At 54.2% G+C, this 17199-nt stretch overlaps 1 protein-coding gene across 2 annotated transcripts in view; it reads left to right on the forward strand.

The window, feature by feature from the left end:
* URB1 (URB1 ribosome biogenesis homolog) overlaps window positions 1-17199 on the forward strand; it is a 72899-nt gene that overhangs the window by 35329 nt on the left and 20371 nt on the right. For both annotated transcript variants that reach the window (XM_049627925.1, XM_049627927.1), the window contains exons 19-28: window positions 826-1019; window positions 2833-3051; window positions 3892-4071; window positions 5949-6804; window positions 7612-7813; window positions 8497-8683; window positions 11254-11312; window positions 13382-13575; window positions 14588-14698; window positions 15114-15177. In XM_049627925.1, coding sequence (XP_049483882.1) covers window positions 826-1019; window positions 2833-3051; window positions 3892-4071; window positions 5949-6804; window positions 7612-7813; window positions 8497-8683; window positions 11254-11312; window positions 13382-13575; window positions 14588-14698; window positions 15114-15177 — 2266 coding nt within the window. The remainder of the gene's footprint in view (window positions 1-825; window positions 1020-2832; window positions 3052-3891; window positions 4072-5948; window positions 6805-7611; window positions 7814-8496; window positions 8684-11253; window positions 11313-13381; window positions 13576-14587; window positions 14699-15113; window positions 15178-17199) is intronic.

Here is a 17199-nt window from a genome sequence, read left to right on the forward strand (position 1 = left end):
TTGGCCATTTAAGGGATAAGTCCATAATAATGCATTTTTTGTATGGCTGCACAGACACCTGTTGTAACACTGATGTTTTCTCTTCAAAGTTTATTCTTGCCCTCACCATGCTAGGGTGTGAGTCCTTCATACTTGTTGGAAGTTACTGGAACTTAGAGCCAAGGAAATACTCATAGATCACAACGGTGTAGTCAGTCAGGGTTGCTCAGGCTTTGCTGCGGTAACAAATAAGGCCCAACTTACAGTGGTTTAATGGGCAAAGGTCTCTCTTTGGACCTTGTCATAGTTCAGTACAGGTGTGGTTGCTCTCTTGGGTGACTGTCCTCAAGGAGGCAGCTCAGGGATCCAGGCCACTCCCATCTTATAGCTGCACCATTTCAACATACGGCTTCCAAGGTCACTGTGGAAGAGGAAGACGAGCGTGCAGTCAAGCAGAGGCTGTTCTGGCCAGGCCTGGAAGTGGCTGAATCAGCCACATGGTCCCAGCCTGACCACAGGGGGAAGCCCATGTGCCAAGGACCAAGAGATGGATTAGTGAGCACCAAGCAAGCCTTGGCCCCAGCTGGCTTTTGTGTCACTTCTTCTGTGCCTGGGTCTCCACTCCCAGGCCTTGGGAACTGAAGCCTGACTGTGCCTCACACGTTTAGTGAAACGGAGCCTGGTGTGCCGTGCGGTGATAGCCTCTGCCCTCCAGTGTGTTTGTGTGACCCCTTGTGGAAGTGGCGCGTGTTTTTCTGGATCTTGAATACCTGTGGGAGTTGGTGATATCGACGGGTCACGGAAGGGTCCCGGCGGGCCACCCACACAAGTCTCATTTCTTTGCAGGAGAGAGCATCGTGGCTTATATGACGGCGGTGCTGACAGACCTCCTCCACACCCAGAGGGACCCGCTGGCTCTGTGTCTGCTGCTTCAGGCTTATGACAAGTTGGAGCCTCCGGTGCCACCCTGCTGCCACCAGCTCTCTCGGTTCCACACGTACTACAGCCGCTGGATCCCAGAGCCAGTCCGCGAGGCCTTGGTGAGCCACGGCGTGACCGCCCCCGTGGAAACCCGGCCTTTCCCTGGAAAACCCCGCAACAGCTTCCGTGGGCCGCACCTGCTGTGCCCCAACGGCGTAGTCTTACCGCTGTGCAGCCTGCAGGGAGAAACCTGTTAGCCTTGTGCTTTCCCCGGGCGGGAGAGGAAGCCCCGTGGCCTCACTGCTGCTTAGCTGGTGTGACGGGGGCACAGATAGCTCAGTGGTGCAGCAGAATTGCAGTTTCCGCTGGCTGCGGGATTGCCTAGTCACCGTGCCAGCTTTGGGGCGGGAGGGAGGTTGCTTTTTCTGGTCTCCTCACCGAGTGATGTGGCGTGCCTGGGTCCTAGCCTCCTTTAGCGGGCCTCAGCCTGCCCCTGGGCTCCGCGTGCTCCGCTGGGCGAGGGGGCCGCTGGTGGCCCCCGGCAGTCTCCAGTCTGTGAAGACTGGGAAAATGGAAGCAAAGAAAGAACGTTCTTTACGTGGGGGCTACCTCCCTGTAACGGGGTCCTGCTCATCTGGCTCCAGCACCAGAGTATATACAAATGTTGGGGGCTGGGGGTGGGAGAGGTTAACTTTGTGGTGTCCTTTTGTGTATTCATTCACAAGTGTTAGCTGTTTGTGAAAAAGCAGGCGGCTGGGGACCTCTTTGTCTTGTGATAACTTGTGGCAGATGCTTCTGTTGAGGGCACATTTCCCGTTCGTCAGGGCCTGGTACCAAGGGTACTACGTGTAATTCAAGGCATTTAATCCTTACGGCACCTCTGGGAGGAGGGTTAGGACCTGCTGTGCTCATTACACATATGGGGAAACTGAGGCATAGGCATTCCACCACTAGGCAGCAGTGGTGGGGGAGGGGGGGTGGTCAGGATTCGGCTCAGGCAGTCCTGCCCGGCCGCTGCTACCTTCCCCTGCAGGCTCAGCTGTGGTTCAGAATCGGATGTAGCCGTTCAGAGCTTAGCAGGCCAGTGCTGTGTCTCACGGGGTACTCGAAGGAAGGTGTCCACTCTCTGGTGGGTAGGTCACAGCAGTGCTTCTCACCCTGGAGGGGACATCGGTCCCCTGGCGGCTTGTTCAGACATGGTCACTGAGCCCCACCCTGAGTGGGTTTGGCTAAGCGTGTCCGCAGCAGGCCTGGAGATTGGCCTTTCTCACCCGGTCCCGGGCGACCCTGCTGATTGGTCCAGGGACCCCACCCGGAGACCTGCTGTGTCTCCAGGCCTTGTGACCTGGTTTTGTTGGCTTTAGAAAGCGGAGTGTTTGTGGAGATACGGTAATAAAAGGCACGTGGGGTCAGTAACGAAGGCAGTTTGGCAGTTATTGTAGAAGGAATTAACAACTTCAGTTTGAGGTAGAGTTCCAGAAATTTCTTTTCATTCTGTCCACTGACTTGTTTTTCTCCCAACAAGATAGTCCGACCAAGGCTCCTGGCAAGGGCCTTTGGAAGGCAAAGAGCTTGCTGAGCTGGCTCCTTTACAGGATTTGCAGTGATTAGTCACAGTGACTCCTCAGAGTCAAGTGAGCGCCCCTCATGGCTCCGGCCCGCGGCGTCTGTTCTCGGTGTGTGAGCACCTTCCTGATCCAGTGCCTTCGTGTTCACGCACTCTGGGAACGGATGTGTGACTGAAAACATTGGGCTTAACTTCTTCCTTAAATAAAATGCCGGGCAGTCACATATTTTTAAGTTTGAGGACACAATTGTGAAACATCCCCTTGTCATGAACGCCACCCTGTACCTTTTTTAGCAGACTGTGCACCCTGTTCATCTGTGGTGGTTTTTCTTTCCTTCTGTCCGGGCTTTTGCTGCCTTCCCAAGCCCTTTCAGACGCCGGGCAGTCTCGCCCCCCAGGGTCCTCCGGCCTCCTCCTTCTCCGCCCTGTTGCAGACGGCCTACGAGAGCGAGGGCGCGCTCCTGGACGAGCAGGTTCAGGCGCGGCTGGGGGCCACCCTCCCGCACCTCCCGATGCACCAGGTCCTGCGCTCGGCGAAGCACCTGCTGCTCTACATCAGGAGCACCGTGGAGACCTTCGGCCAGGTGAGCGCTGCCCCCCCCCCCCCCCCCCCCCCCGCAGCCGCCCCGGCCCACCCCCGCCGGCTGCCACCCCCCCCCCCCCCCCCCCCCCCCCCCCCGGGCCCACAGCCCCTGCGTGCTCCCACGTCTCTGCCTGCAGGGTGGCCGCCTGTCATTCGAGTCCAGACCCAGCGACCGTGTCGATAGAGTATTGGAGTCTCGCCGTCACCCCATTGCACACAAGGGGACTTAGCGATGTGACGCACGCAGGGCCACGGAGGTTCCTCCCCGCCCCCGCCGCTTCCCCACAGCTGGGAGCCTGGGCTGCTGGTTCACCGCCCCTCTGTGCCGGGCTGCTCCCCCTCCCGGAGCAGACGTGCAGAGGCGGCTGCGGCACCCGTTTTCTGCGGGCCTCACTTGCAGATTCTGGACCTTCAGCAGGCGCAGACAGCATGGCCGACCTCTGTTGCTGGGGCAGCTGTCAGTGGGGCCAGGGCCCCTCCCACGGCAGACTGGACCGGTGCGCGGCCAGATGCTGCCTCTCTCAGAAGCGTTAGTTTACTAGTTCGTTGGTGAGCTTTCTGTCTCCAGTGTGGTTTACAGAGTTTTAGTTGGCGTTTTCCTCATCTTGGTCAAAATAAACCCGGTTCCTTCATGAAGGTTGAGGGCGCCCTTCTTCCTGAGAAAGGACCTTGAGGTTGTTGGGGTTTTGTAAGGACCGGCCGCGCCGGCCTGCCTCCCTCCTCAGTCCTTGTTTCTGGGAACACGGCACCTTCTGGTCGCGGAGGGACTCGGTCACTGTCGCGGCGACTGGGAGCCCTTCCCTGGCCTGAGCTCTCGTGTTCGTGGCTCTCATCCTCACAGCTGGGCCGAAGCGCAGGGCCCCCCGTCCTGCAGCTCCTCCTGGACCTCCTCAGGCGCCTGGTCGTCCACTGTGCGCAGCTGGACGTGCAGAACCGGCAGAAACGCGAGGCCGCCCAGGCCGAATCCGACCTCTTTTTGGACGTGGAGTCCGTGGCCTCGCTGGAGCTGGCCAGCGACAAGGTACTGCTGCCCTCCTTCCGTGGGTCTCCTTCCTGTTAGCCTTCTCCTGTAGAGTCTCGGACCCTGGCTTTCCCTCTGCTTCTGGCCCTAGACAAGTACGTGTTCATCGCAGGTAAACGAGGAAATGCAGCGTAGAGGAGACGCCGCAAGCCATCCGTGACCCCCACACCCACAGATGAGCATGGTGCCAGTGGGCGTTTCTCTTTCCAGTCGGTTCCCTGCTCCCGCTCCCCCTCCCTGCAACTTGTTTCCCCTCTCCTTACACCGGGAGACGTGAACATCTTGAGAAACCCAGGAGGAATGTTTTTCTTTTGAACAGTTGCAGCCTGTGCCGAATAAAGGCTGGGCAGTGGGTGCGGCTCGTCCCAGCAAATACACGCTGGGAACTTGCAGCTCGGAGAAGGGGCCTTTGTCCTGCTGTTAACCTTGTGCGGCCTCCGTGGGGCTGGGGCCAGGGTGAACCCTTCTCTCTCAGTCTGCATCTCACCTGCAAACAAGTTCCTCATCTCACAGTCTAACGACGGCCTCCTTCCTTTGATCTCCAGGTTGACTTCCCGGGAGGTGGCTGGGGCGGCAGGACCACCTATGAGCCATTTGACAGGGGCAGGGCGGTGCTAACATGAAATCACGCTTTTCTGTTTTTTGTGTGTTTTTTTTTTTTTTTAATGTTTATTTTATTTTTGAGACAGGGAGAGACAGCATGAACGGGGGAGGGTCAGAGAGAGAGGGAGACACAGAATCTGAAACAGGCTCCAGGCTCTGAGCTGTCAGCACAGAGCCCGATGTGGGGCTCGAACTCATGGACTGCGAGATCATGACCTGAGCCGAAGTCGGCCGCTTAACCGATTGAGCCACCCAGGCGCCCCTATGTTTATTTATTTTTGAGACAGAGAGAGTAGCAGAGTGTGAGCAGGGGAGGGGCAGAGAAAGAGGGAGACACAGAATCCTAAGCAGGCTCCAGGTTCCGAGCGGTCAGCACAGAGCCCGACACGGGGCTTGAACTCACGGACTGCGAGATCATGACCTGAGCCGAAGTCGGATGCTTAACCGACTGAGCCACCCAGGTGCCCCACGCTTTTCCGTTTTTAACGGGCGCAGCTCTGTTGGAAGGTGTGATGGGTTCCTCTTTCCTTCCTTGATGAGTGAAGGAGGAAGGACAGCGTCTTCCCGTCCTCGGGGACTGTTGTTGGGACTTTGTTGGCTAGGAACCCTGTTCCGCGAGGCTGCTTACAAAGATCATTCCCTAACCCGGCCAGGTTGCTCACTGCTTTGTGCTCGGTGGTTTAAACCCAGTGCTGGGTCCGAGCGAGTTCCCCAGGGCTCACTCAAGGCTCAGCCTCCTGGAACGTGACCTTTAGTTCCAGACCGTGGTCTTGCAGCTGTGTCCCCATCTGCTGTTCCAGGCGCGGGGTCTCTCCCAAACCGTGATCACGCCGCTCCGGTTGACGGGAGATCCCCACGTCCCCCCAGTCAGATTGATGCTGGAGGGCAGGGCTGCTGAGCGGAGTCCAGATGACTGGCCTTCATCACATTTCGGCTTTCCTACACAGCCCGTCCCCTGTCCAGAGGGACTGGAGAGCAGTTTCGCTGTGCAGTAAATTCACTCAAGCTGAACTCCTCAGACACGTGCCGGTGTGGGTGGGGCCCCCGCCAAGTCACGGTCGAGCCGTCACAGTCGCCCCGGGGAGGGGGTGTGCTGTAGTCGGGTTACAGCTGTGATGGGCTCAGATTGGGGTGCTGCGGGGCACCCCCGAGAAGGGCATCAGAACTCGGGCCGGGGGATGGGGTGGCTTAGGAATGCTCCTCCCTGCCCTTCATCCTACTCCCCGCTGGCCCTGGGCCGCGAGTGAGGTCTGTGCCTTGTTGCCGTATTTCAGACGCTGGAGGAGGTGCTGGTGGCCATCCTCAGACATCCCACGCTGGAGGGCTGGTACCTGGCCCTGGAGCGACGGGCCCTCCCTCCGCACGCCCTCAGCCCCATCCTCGTGAAGCTCCTGGCGGCCCAGCTCAGTGCGGGGGTCCTGCAGCTGCTGCTGGCGAGCGCCCCGATCCTCCGGAGCATCCGTCAGCTGGGCCTCCTGGCCGGGTACTCGGAGGCCATCACCCGGAGCGTGTTGAACGAGCTGCAGAACAGGAGGGCGGGCCGGGCCACGTCTCGGGCAGAGACCCTCCCGCAGCTGGAGGCCCTGCGGGAGCTGCATCCGTACATGGAGGGCGCCCAGCTCCGTGAGGTCACCCTGGCTTTGCTGAGCCTGCCCGAGGCCCAGCTGGTGGCCCCGGGACCCCTGAAGTCCCCCGGGAAGGAGAGACACCTGAACGCTCTCGGCAAGACCCTGGTCCAGCTGTTGACCCGCAGCCCCCAGGACCAGCTGCAGAGCAGCGAGCTCCTTTGGGCCTCTGAGTTTGTGAAAGGCCTGGGGGCTTTGCTCCCCACGTTGGCCGTGGACGAGCTGGACGCCGTGTTTCTCCACACTCTACGGAGAGAGCCCGTGCTGGTCCCCGTGGTCGGGGTCGACGTGCTGGACTACTGCCTGGCCCGGCGGACGCAGGCGGCCCTGAGCACCGCCGCCCTACTCGTGCAGCTGAGCTCCACCCACCTGCTGCGGTTTGAGCTGTGGTGCGGGCGGCCCGGCTCGGGACTCTGCCTCCAGGAAGGCCTCGACGACTTCCTCCCCCTCGTCCACGTGTACCTCCGGTGCAGGACGTGGGGATGCTTCACACGCCCGGCGGGAGGTACGGGAACCGGTGACGTCGGGCAGCTGGAGGCGTCAAGTCCGAGGATGGGGAGGTGGGAGCGGCAGATCCGTTGCCGCACCTGGAACGTCCACGTTTAGGCTGTGGTGTAGTTCTGTTGCTCCTTCAGCCGCTGACTGACCTGCCTCTGGACACTAAGAAAGCGGGGAGATTCTCGCTCGCCACCCCTCCCCTGTCTGGGCCTGTGGCTTGAGGTGCCGCCCCCACGCTCCTGCCCACCCTGAGCTCCCCACAGGAAGGGGGCAGGGGTGGGTCCAGGAGGGAGCCGCACCGGGGCCAGAGGAGGCGTTCGGGATGGCCGTCCTTGTCCCACCCCGTTGTCCCCCCGCCAAAGCGTCCATGAATTTACCCGGAGTCCGGGCAGCTCGGGCTCAGCCCTTTCGCTCCACCCGTAGAGTTTCAGGCGAGTCAGCGGTTCTTGGTGCACCGCTGCTCACGTGCCTCTCCAGCTCCCGTGTCCTCGAGGCACGAACCCCGGGCGAGTTCAGGGCTTTGGTACTCACGCGCTCGTTACCAGCATCGAGCCAGGCACTGTGCTCGGGGCCCAGCGTCAGAGCGTTGACTGACCAGGTGACCTGTGTGTTGTGCTGGTCGGCGTCTAACCTGCCGGCCCTTGTGTTTGCCGCTTTGCACGGCATCAGCACTCCCGCCCTGGCCGACATCAAGGTGCGAGCGTGACCTCTCCCCGTCACGAGATGCCTCAGGGTTAGCCACGGGCTCCGTGAGCTGCTGCACGCTAACTCCAGCACAGCGTGGTGTGTGACTGTCCTTTTTGTCTCTGCCTAGCGTCCTCTGCTGTCATTCCCGTCTTGAGGAAAGCTCTGTGGAGGCAGCTACAGACCAGGCTTCTCAGTGCGGATGGGCCCCCAGGGTCTGGGCTGCATCACGAGGTCCTGGCCCAGCTGGTCCCGTTTGCAAGAGCCAAGGACCTTGGTATCCTCATGGACCGTTTGCCTAGCCTGCTTCAGACCCCAGGCAGGCACGAGAGGTATGAAGGCTTAGATTGTCTGACGGCCGTTCCTCTCCCTGCTTCACTTTTCCCTGTAGTTTTTACATAAACTAGTGAGAAATGGCTTCCCTGCTCGTTCGGGGACAAGGCACTTCCTACAAGAAGTCTGCCTCCATCCATCCTGCCTGGAGCGAGCGTGTCTCCATAAGCGGATGGTTGGTTCTGATTCCCTGAGAGCGGCGGTTCTTATCTAGGGCTGATTTTGCCACCTCCAGGGGACCGTTGCCAACATCTGACGTTTTTTTATCATCGTGATGTGAGTGAGGGGTAGTTGCTTCCGGCATCTAGAGGGTGGAGGCAGGGGTACTGCGAAATACCTTACGCGTAGGACGGTCCCGTCTTCTCCCCCGTGAGAAAGAAGAGTCTGGCTCAGGATGTCAGTAGTGCTGACTTTGAGATAGTCTCATTTAGGCGAAGCCCGGACAATGTTACCTTTTTTTCTGGTGCACTGATATTGTTTCCCCTAATTGTAAAAACGCTGGTACCTCTGTGACGCTGGAGCAAGGGGGGGGGGGCGGGGCGGCCTGTGGTTCCTGTCTTTGGGTGTCGTAGGGGCAGGGGACTCGGGGCACCAGTCCCGGGTGCCCAGTGTGATGGTGGTAACACTTAAGCTGGAGGGATTGAGGCCATCCCTCTGACTTCGTGCCTTTTGTCTGTTGCAGCTGGAGCGTGGCCGACTCCGTGTCTGCAGTCCTGGACGGGTTGGCAGAAGAGCTGCGCGCGTGGAGGAGGACCCTGTTGGCGTCCTGTGTAAAATGGCTGGTCGTGTCTTTCAGTGGTGACCAGCAAGGCCAGGACGGCACCCAGGATCAGGAGAGGCAGATGCTGCTGAGATTTAGTGAGCTGTTGGTAGGCGTCTTTCCTTTTCTTAGGGACCCTGGCTACATTTTTAAGGGAAGGAGTGAAATAGACCAAGGTGGACGGGTGGATCCCAGGCTAGGTGGCTTGACTGGAAAGTAGAGGGAGACGAGCCGGGCCGGGCCGTGTCTGGGAGGCAGAGCGGCAGGTGACAGGCAGCCCTGAAACGGTGGGCCTCCTTGTACCAGCCACGGATGTTGGATCTTTTCAGGCACTTTTTTGCTTCTACTGAGATGGTCGTGTGGTCTTATTTTTCGTTTACTCTGTTAAGATGACTTCCATAAATTGATTTCAGTCATTAACCCAACTTTACCAGGATATACGTATATGGTTATAACGTATTATGGCTTTTTCATATTACTGGATTTGACATACTAATGTTTTATTAACAATTTTTTCGTGCATGTTGGGTATTTGTAATTTTATCTTCTAGCAGTGTCTTTCTTTGGTTTTAGGAACAGGTAACACAGCTCTCAGAATGAGTTGGGAAGAATTTCAGTGGGCATAAAAATCTAGATTTTATATATTTTTTAGGCTTTTTGAAAGAGTGGCTTTAGTGTTTTCTGGTATGCATAGGTTTTGATAAGAAATCTGTCATTCTTATCTTTGTTCCCTCCCCTTTAGGATTTTTTTTATTAGGATTTTTTTTTTAAAGCAATTTGATCATGGTGTACCTTAGTGTAGTTTTCTTTAAGATTTTTATGCTTGAGGTTCATGGAGCTTCTTGGCTCTGTGAGCCCAGGGCTATCATAAAATTTGGAAATATTCAGTTCTTATTTTTGGCCATTATTCCCTCCTGTTGAAGTGTACTTTTTTAAAAAAATTATTTTTTGGTACAGAAATGATATCCTGAAGTGAAGGCATTATTTCTCAATGCACGGTGTCAAATTGTGTTAAAACTCCTAGAGTCTGTGACTGGTGTTAAAACCCTGCACCCAAAATTTAAAAAGTAATCCTCAGGAAAATAACCCCAAGTGACAGTTGTGTGATAAATGTTTATAGGTCATAGATCAAGCAGTGTGCTTATGTTGTATTAAGAGATCTTGTAACCTGTGTTTCAGTCTTAATTCATTGTTACAGGTTTATGCATTCGAGGCTCACAGGAGCCCAAACATGTCAATGCAAGGAGGGAGGAAGGGACATCCCTGATATCTACAGAGAGCTGGGCGTAGAGGAGGGTGCTGGGCTCCCCCACCACAGGTGACAGTGGACCCTCCTGTGCGGCCCCATGGTCAGCCCCCCACCCAGCAGGCCGGCTTGATAGCCGATGAAGATTTGTGTTCTTCAGGCATGCCTTCTTCCTCCCCCACCTTTCTTTCTCTCTTCTTTTTCCCTCTTTAATAGATGTAACATTTTTAGAATGGTTTTAGGTTCACAGCAGTGTTAAGCAGCCAGTACAGAGTTCCCCTGTGTTCCCTGCCCCTAGGCACACACAGCTTGCCCCACTGTCAGCACGCCTCACCAGCCCCCCCTTTTAAAAAACAATTTTTTTTTTAACGTTTATTTGTTTTTGAGAGCGTGCGAGCTGGGGACGGGCAGAGAGAGAGGGAGACACAGAATCCATAGCAGGCTCCAGTTCCAGGCTGTCAGCACAGAGCCAGATGTGGGGCTCTCATGAACCGTGAGATCATGACCTGAGCCAAAGGTGGGTGCTTAACCGACTGAGCCACCCAGACCAGCCCTTTTTGTTTTTGTTTTTTTTTAACTGAGGAATAATTTTCATGTTGTGAAATACAGGCTCTTAAGTAGAGTTTAATGTTGACAAACGTACCTACGATTGTGCCCACACTCCTGCCGAAGCTTTACATCATCCCAGAAAGTTCCTTCCCTCGAGAGCATGCACCCCTCTGATTTAACACTGTGCCGTATTTGGAGATGTTCTCTACGTCAGTGACTGCGGACCTGCATTGGCTCGACTAGCGGTACAAAGGTCTCTGCAGATACGTGCTGTCCTGTGTTTAAGGAGCCGTGTGTGGCTGGACCTGTGTGTGGTGCCGTCATCTAGTACCTTCTGAAATGGAGGACAAAGGAAAAAATAACACGACTGTTAAGAAATTTTTTTCTACTCGTTTCATGATCGTAGACAAGTAGCTCTTGACAGAACTACTAGCAGAAATAATAAAACAATTAAAAAAAATAAAGTCAGAAACAACCACATGCTTTTGTAGATTGCTTGGGTGTATTCCGTATTTGCCGAATGACTCTAATTTAAGTTCTGTATTCTTTATTTTAAGTTAATTGAAGGGGCGCCTGGGTGGCTCAGTCAGTTAAGCGTCTGACTCTTGTTTCAGCTCATGTCATGGTCTCGTCGTGAGTTCAAGCCCTGCGTCGGGCTTGGGACTGACAACACGGAGCCTGCTTGGAAATCTCTCTCTCTCTCTCTCTCTCTCTCTCTCTCTCTCTCTCTCTCTGCCCCCACCCCCACCCTCGCTTTCATACGTGTGTGCACTTGCACGTGCGTGCCCTCTCTCCCTCTTTCAAAATAAACTTAAAAAATATATATGTAAACAAAAACGAAAGGACAGTCTCCCCTATATATCTCTTGCTTGTTTTATTCACAGAATTTCCTTAATGAAGTGGATCCTGGAGATTGGCAGAAATTTGTGAAGACTGGACTCAAGTAAGACGATTTCATTTTCTCGGTGCGATCCGGTAAGGGTGTGAGTGCACGCCGCAGGGCCAGCCTGGGAGCTTGTTGGCACCGTGTCTGTGACGGAACAGGCCCTGTTCCGTTGGCAGAGATAACGAGGTATACTGTGGAGAGGCTCAATGCTTTGCCCGTTGACGTGGAGTCTGCCTCTGTAGATGATGAGAGAAGCGGCCTTGAACAAATGAAATCCTCAGGGCACCTGGGTGGCTCGGCCGGTTAAGCGTCAGACTTTGGCTCAGGTCACGATCTCACGGTCCAGTTCGTGAGTTCGAGCCCCACGTCGGGCTCTGTGCTGACGGCTCAGAGCCCGGAGCCTGCTTCGGATTCTGTGTCATCCTCTCTCTCTCTGCCTCACTCCCGCTCGTGCTTTGTCTTCCTCTCTAAAATAAAGTAGACATTAAAAAAAATTTTTTTTTTTAAATGAAATGTTTTTTTAGAAACCAGAAATGTGCAGAGGATAACACAGCAGCACCCAGACTTAATAAGTACCGACCACTTCCCGTATTTGTCCCGATTTATTCTCTTCCCTCCCCCGAGAGCGTACTTCTGAGGTCAGGCTCTGTCATGGCCGTGACGGTTTTGGTACTTTGGTTGCACGCCGGCAGGTCTCTAAACAGTAATGGTATTACTTAGTTTGCTTAGCGTTCTGTACACGTTCACGTTGTGTGTCCTTTGTCTTTTTGGTACCCGAGTGTTTTTGAGTTACCCTTGCTGCTACACAGAGTCCTAAGCCCATTTGCTTATACTGCGGGGTGGGGTACAGAATTCTGTCTTAAGACCACACCACTGTCGATGTAGCCAGTCCCCGGCTGGCGGACGTCTTCCTCCCTCCCTCCCTCCCTCCCTCCCTCCCTCCCTCCCGTTCCTGCCCCGAAGGATGCCTTTCTTAGCGCCCTGTGCCGGCTTGTCTCAGGGTGGGGCACTCGCTGTCTGTTAGTGTGGGCACAGCTTCAGTTTCACCAGAATTTTAACGTGCTCTCCAAAGTTTCTGAGCCACCCTAGCGTGGTGTTTCCTCACATCCTCACTAGCACTTGATATGGTCAGACTCTAGTTTTTAGCAAGCGGATGACCGTGAAACAGTGTTTTGTTGTACCTGTAATTTTCATTTCCCTGGTTATTCACCAACTTGGAGCGGAGGAAAATACAATACCTGAGAGGAGAGAAAGATGTGAAGGTGGGTTACAGGTTAATGACAGCCATGGATTACCATCACAACATGGTGACATTTTGTTCGGTCTTCAGTTAATTTGTATTTCTAGAACGCCCACTATATGCTAAGTGATTCTCAACATCATTCACATATGACTAAAAAGCTGCCCTTTTTTAGAGCACGATGCTTTCATTCCTTCAGGGGGTTCTGAGGGATTTAAAACAGAGAGGGCGTCTGAGCCACTGGACGGGCATATTGAGTAGCTGGAAGGATGGAAGGAACAGGGGGAGGCCGACCTGGCAAGGTGGGCTGGGCAGCGAGCATCATCTCTATTCAGGGTTGGCTGTTCCTGGGTCTCCTGACTTTTGAACTCAACAGGAAGTTCGTGTGGTGTTTGCGCTATCAGGAAAATAAATGCACCCCAGCCCTGATTCAGAAGTACCCCCTGTGATGGGTGGGTGGCTGGGGGGGGTGGGGGGTGATAAAGCAAGTATAATGGAGCGACAGCAGTAGAATCGAGATGGGGATATGGATGTGCACCGTAGACTTCTCGTCTTTGTGGTGTGTTAGAGATTTTTAAAAAAAATTTTTAACGTTTATTCATTTTTGAGAGACAGAGCAGGAGAAGGGGAGGGGCAGAGAGAGAGGGAGACACAGAATGACAAGCAGGCTCCAGGCTCTGAGCTGTCAGCACAGAGCCCGACGTGGGGCTCAAAGCCACAAACTATGAGATCATGACCTGAGCCGAAGTTGGATGCTTAACCGACTGAGCCACCCAGGCACCCCTAGAGATGTTTCTTAATAAAACATCAAAAGTTTTTTCTTGTCTCTTGTGAAATGAAACTCCCCTTTATGAAGCTCTTTCCCCCTTTGATTCTTGCCTCCTAGATTTCGGTATCAGGACCACATGTTTTTAAAGGCCCTCCATGCTGCCATACAACGCCTGTACCTTCCGGAAAACCCCGTGTGCACGCAGCTCACCCAGCTTCCGGCGATCCACATGATGCTCACGCAGCATTCTCTGTTTTTGCCGACTCTACTCAAGTCTGAAGAAGAGGAAAACCCAGACAGTCAAGTAAAAGGTGACCCCTCACCCCACCCTCTCATCTCACATAGATTTTATTTCCTAATTTCGTGGAGCTCGCTGTGCACCAGAGTTTAGCACCTGTGTGTTTCCGGAGCTGAGGAGCATTACCAATATGGCATTAGGCTATTTTGTTTCTATCAAATCCAAGCTGAAGCAGTGTTCCCTCTGACTTCGGGTCAAGCAGCAAGCACAGACCTTTCTTCAAAGTCTGTTATTACAGAAGTCACGTTTAAGGTCTTACTGCCGTATCGCAGGCCCATGTTATAATCTGGGAAGTAGGGGAAGTTAGATGGGTGTCTGTCCTGGGAGGAATTGTTTGCTTGTGTGAGATGCTTTCATGAAAAGATTGAAACTTTCGTTGAGGGTGAAGGGTTCGAACGTCCCTGTTAACAGTTCCCTGCCAGGAAGGTCTCTGAAAGCCCAGGTTCTGAAGCTTTGCCCCTAGTTCAGTGGCATTTATTTTAGCCCCTGTGACCCTGAGTTTCGTGTAGGCTGTGGGAGAGGTCAGACGAGATGGTCTGAAGGGCTCTGTCCTCTTGAAGCCACGCTCTGCTTAGAGACAACATGCCCAACCGGGAGAAATCACCGTGGGGTCGGTCTGTAATAAAGTGCTCAGCTGACGAAACCATCACCCAGGTTACTGGTGTGGGTAGTAGGAAAAGCAGAAAGGCCCCACCCTTTAGTTAGGCAGGAGTAGGGATGTGTTAGAGATTTCGCTGATGTAACCATGGAGGAAAGTGCTTAGGTTTTAAAATCTTTGGTGGGATGGGGAGTGAAGAGGGTGATGGCGGCTTGTCAAAGACCTGGGAAGAGAGACCATTGTGAAGACGTGTTTTTTTATCTTAAACAAAAGCAAAAGACGATCGAGGCACAGTCCAAAGACCAGTATTGTTCAGAGAAGGATATTCGAGTCACTTAAATGTTCCCTGAAATGCTTCCTCCTCTGCTTTTCTTCTGTGTGCACATCCCCCCGCACTGTTGTGCATTTCAGTGTTCTTTTCTTCCAGAAGCGCTGGTGGATCTGATGTCAGTGGTGGTAAAGCTGTGTCCCTCTGTCTGTGAAAGCAGTCACTTTTCAGTGCTCCTTGGGGCCTATGGCGCCACTCTCAGTGTCCTGGGTAAGGGTGTGAGGAGTGGGTGGTATGGCCAGAGAGTGTGTGGGGACCGGGCGATATGATCGTGCGGTGTGTGGGCCCAGGTAGGGAGTGTGTGAGGGGACCAGGCAGGCGATATGACCGGGGAGCGTGTGGGGACTGGGCCATGTGACAAGGAGTGTGAGGTGACCAGGGATTGTGAGGAGACCAGGTGGAATGACCAGGGAGTGAGAGGGGACCAGGCGGTGTGACCAGAGTGTGTGGGGGACCAGGCCATGTGACCAGGGAGTGTGAGGGGACAGGACAGGTGGTATAACCAGGGAGAATGAGGGCACCAGGCCATATGAGCAGGGAGTGCATGGGGACCAGGCAGTGTTCTAAAGTGGAAGGAGCATGTGAGGGTTTCAGTTTTCTAAATGGACTTTGATTTGACTTCTAGACCAGAAGATTCTGCTTCTCCTCCGGGCGTATGAACAGAACGACCTCAGCCTTGTGAACTTCAGGTGAGCATTGGGCCTGGGGGTGTGAGCAGCAGGCTTTGAAGGGGCCACCCCAAAACTGGGGCTCGTTGCGCACAGCAGGCTCCCTGGATCTTCTCTCATGTGTTTTGTTTTTTTTTTTCTAATTTTTTTTTTATGTTTATTCATATTTTTTGAAAGACAGAGACCCAGCACAAGCAGGGGTGGGGCGGAGAGGGAGGGGGACACAGAATCCGAAGCGCAGGCTCCAGGCTCTGAGCTGTCAGCACAGAGCCCGATGCGGGGCTCGAACCCATGAACTGTGAGCTTATGACCTAAGCCAAAGTCAGACGCTTAACCGACTGAGCCACCCAGGCGCCCCTCATACGTTTTTGATTCTCGGGGGAAGGGTGAGATGGATGGGGCTCCCCTAACACACACCGGTTCTCATGAAAACTCGGCCTCATGCTCCAAGGTTCGCCTGTTGGCAGGGCTGCGTTGGCGGGGCCACCCTCCTGACTGTCACAGACCTGCCCCCAAACTCACTTCGAGCTGGAGCATCTAGTTTGGCTGATTTTTCTCACGCTTTACTTCAGATGGGAGTGACTTTGACAAGGCGCTGCTGGGGAGAGGAGTGGGGGGCTGACTGGATGTTAATCCACTCTCCCTGTGTCTCTCGGTGCACACGGGTGCTGGTCTGTCTCTGGACTGTCTCTGTCCCTGTGTGTTTGTCTCATTCTGTGTCTGCCTCTCTGTCTGTCCCTCCCGAGTCCCCAGGGGCTGCGTCCTTGGGCGGCACAGCTTTGGCCTGAGGGGCCAAGATTGGTGCCTTCCCCTGAGGGCCATGCCCCCCTCAGGGTCAAGGTTAACAGGGGACTTTTGTCCAATGAGCTGCTCATGGAAAGCATCTTAGATTCTCTGTGCTGCCCTCGCATAGTCTTTTCTCCTTATCATTTAGGGCCCGCTCCCTAACATCTGCTCAGTATGTACATGAAGAAGAGCCTGGTGTGTTAAGGCAGGAAGTGAGTGAACTGGGCCAAGATAAATAGTTTGGGAGGAACTCTGCGGAGGGGAGAAAAAGATAATTTTCATGGTGGAATACTTTTTTTTAAAGTATTCTATGGCATACTTCATATATATATATATATATATATATTTATTCTCTTTTGAAAGACAGAGGGAGATAGAGGGCGAGCAGGGGAGGGGCAGAGAGAGGGGGAGACACAAAATCCGAAGCAGCGTCCACGCTCTGACCTGTCAGCACAAAGCCTGACACAGGGCTCGAACCCATGAACCTGAAGATCATGACCTGAGCCAAAGTTAGACTCAACCGACTGAGCCACCCAGGTGCCCTCCCCCGCTGCCCCCCCCCCTTTTTGATTTAAAGATAAAAGCAGTATTAGCTGAGAAGCCACCCAACCCCCACAGGAGGAAAAACAAAAACAAAAAAACCGTTTCTATCTCTTAAGAATGCCCAGGTCATGAATAAACATTCTTTTCCTTCCCCTAACGAACTGGCCTCACCTACTGCTTTGGAATTGGTGCCGCGTCAGCTGTACCCTTTCTGGAATAAATAAATGGTCCTCGTGTACGTAAGGGAGAGGAGAGCAAAGGGAAGAAAGAGCCGTTTCAGTCTCACTTGGGCCTCAGAACACCTTCTGTCTTCGAGAGTGAAGGAAGTTGAATGGGCTGCCCGAGGAGGACAGGTCAGAGCTGGTTATGGGAGCCGCCGGCTCTCAGCCCAGGAGAGGGGAGGTGGTGCTCGCACAACTCTGTGCGGCAAAGTAACAGAAGAGTCTCCTCAGAGCCAACGTGAATGTCACATCCGTCCCTGGAGGAGCAGGCCCGAGCTAGGGAGCCACACAGGAGCCCTGAGGACGTTCGGCGGACGGATCTCATGCCAGTAAATGGTGCCCGTTCGACGTGCGTATCCAGTCTGTTAGCTGCTTGCCTGTTTACTCACCAGGGAACAGCCTCGCAAAGAAGGTTATTTATTTATGTGTTAAATGTTTGTTTATATTTTGAGAGAGAGAGAAAGAGCATGAACGGGGGAGAGGCAGAGGGAGA

The sequence above is a fragment of the Panthera uncia genome, chromosome C2 (assembly GCF_023721935.1).
Source record: "Panthera uncia isolate 11264 chromosome C2, Puncia_PCG_1.0, whole genome shotgun sequence".
In the NCBI taxonomy this organism is placed as follows: Eukaryota; Metazoa; Chordata; class Mammalia; order Carnivora; family Felidae; genus Panthera; species Panthera uncia.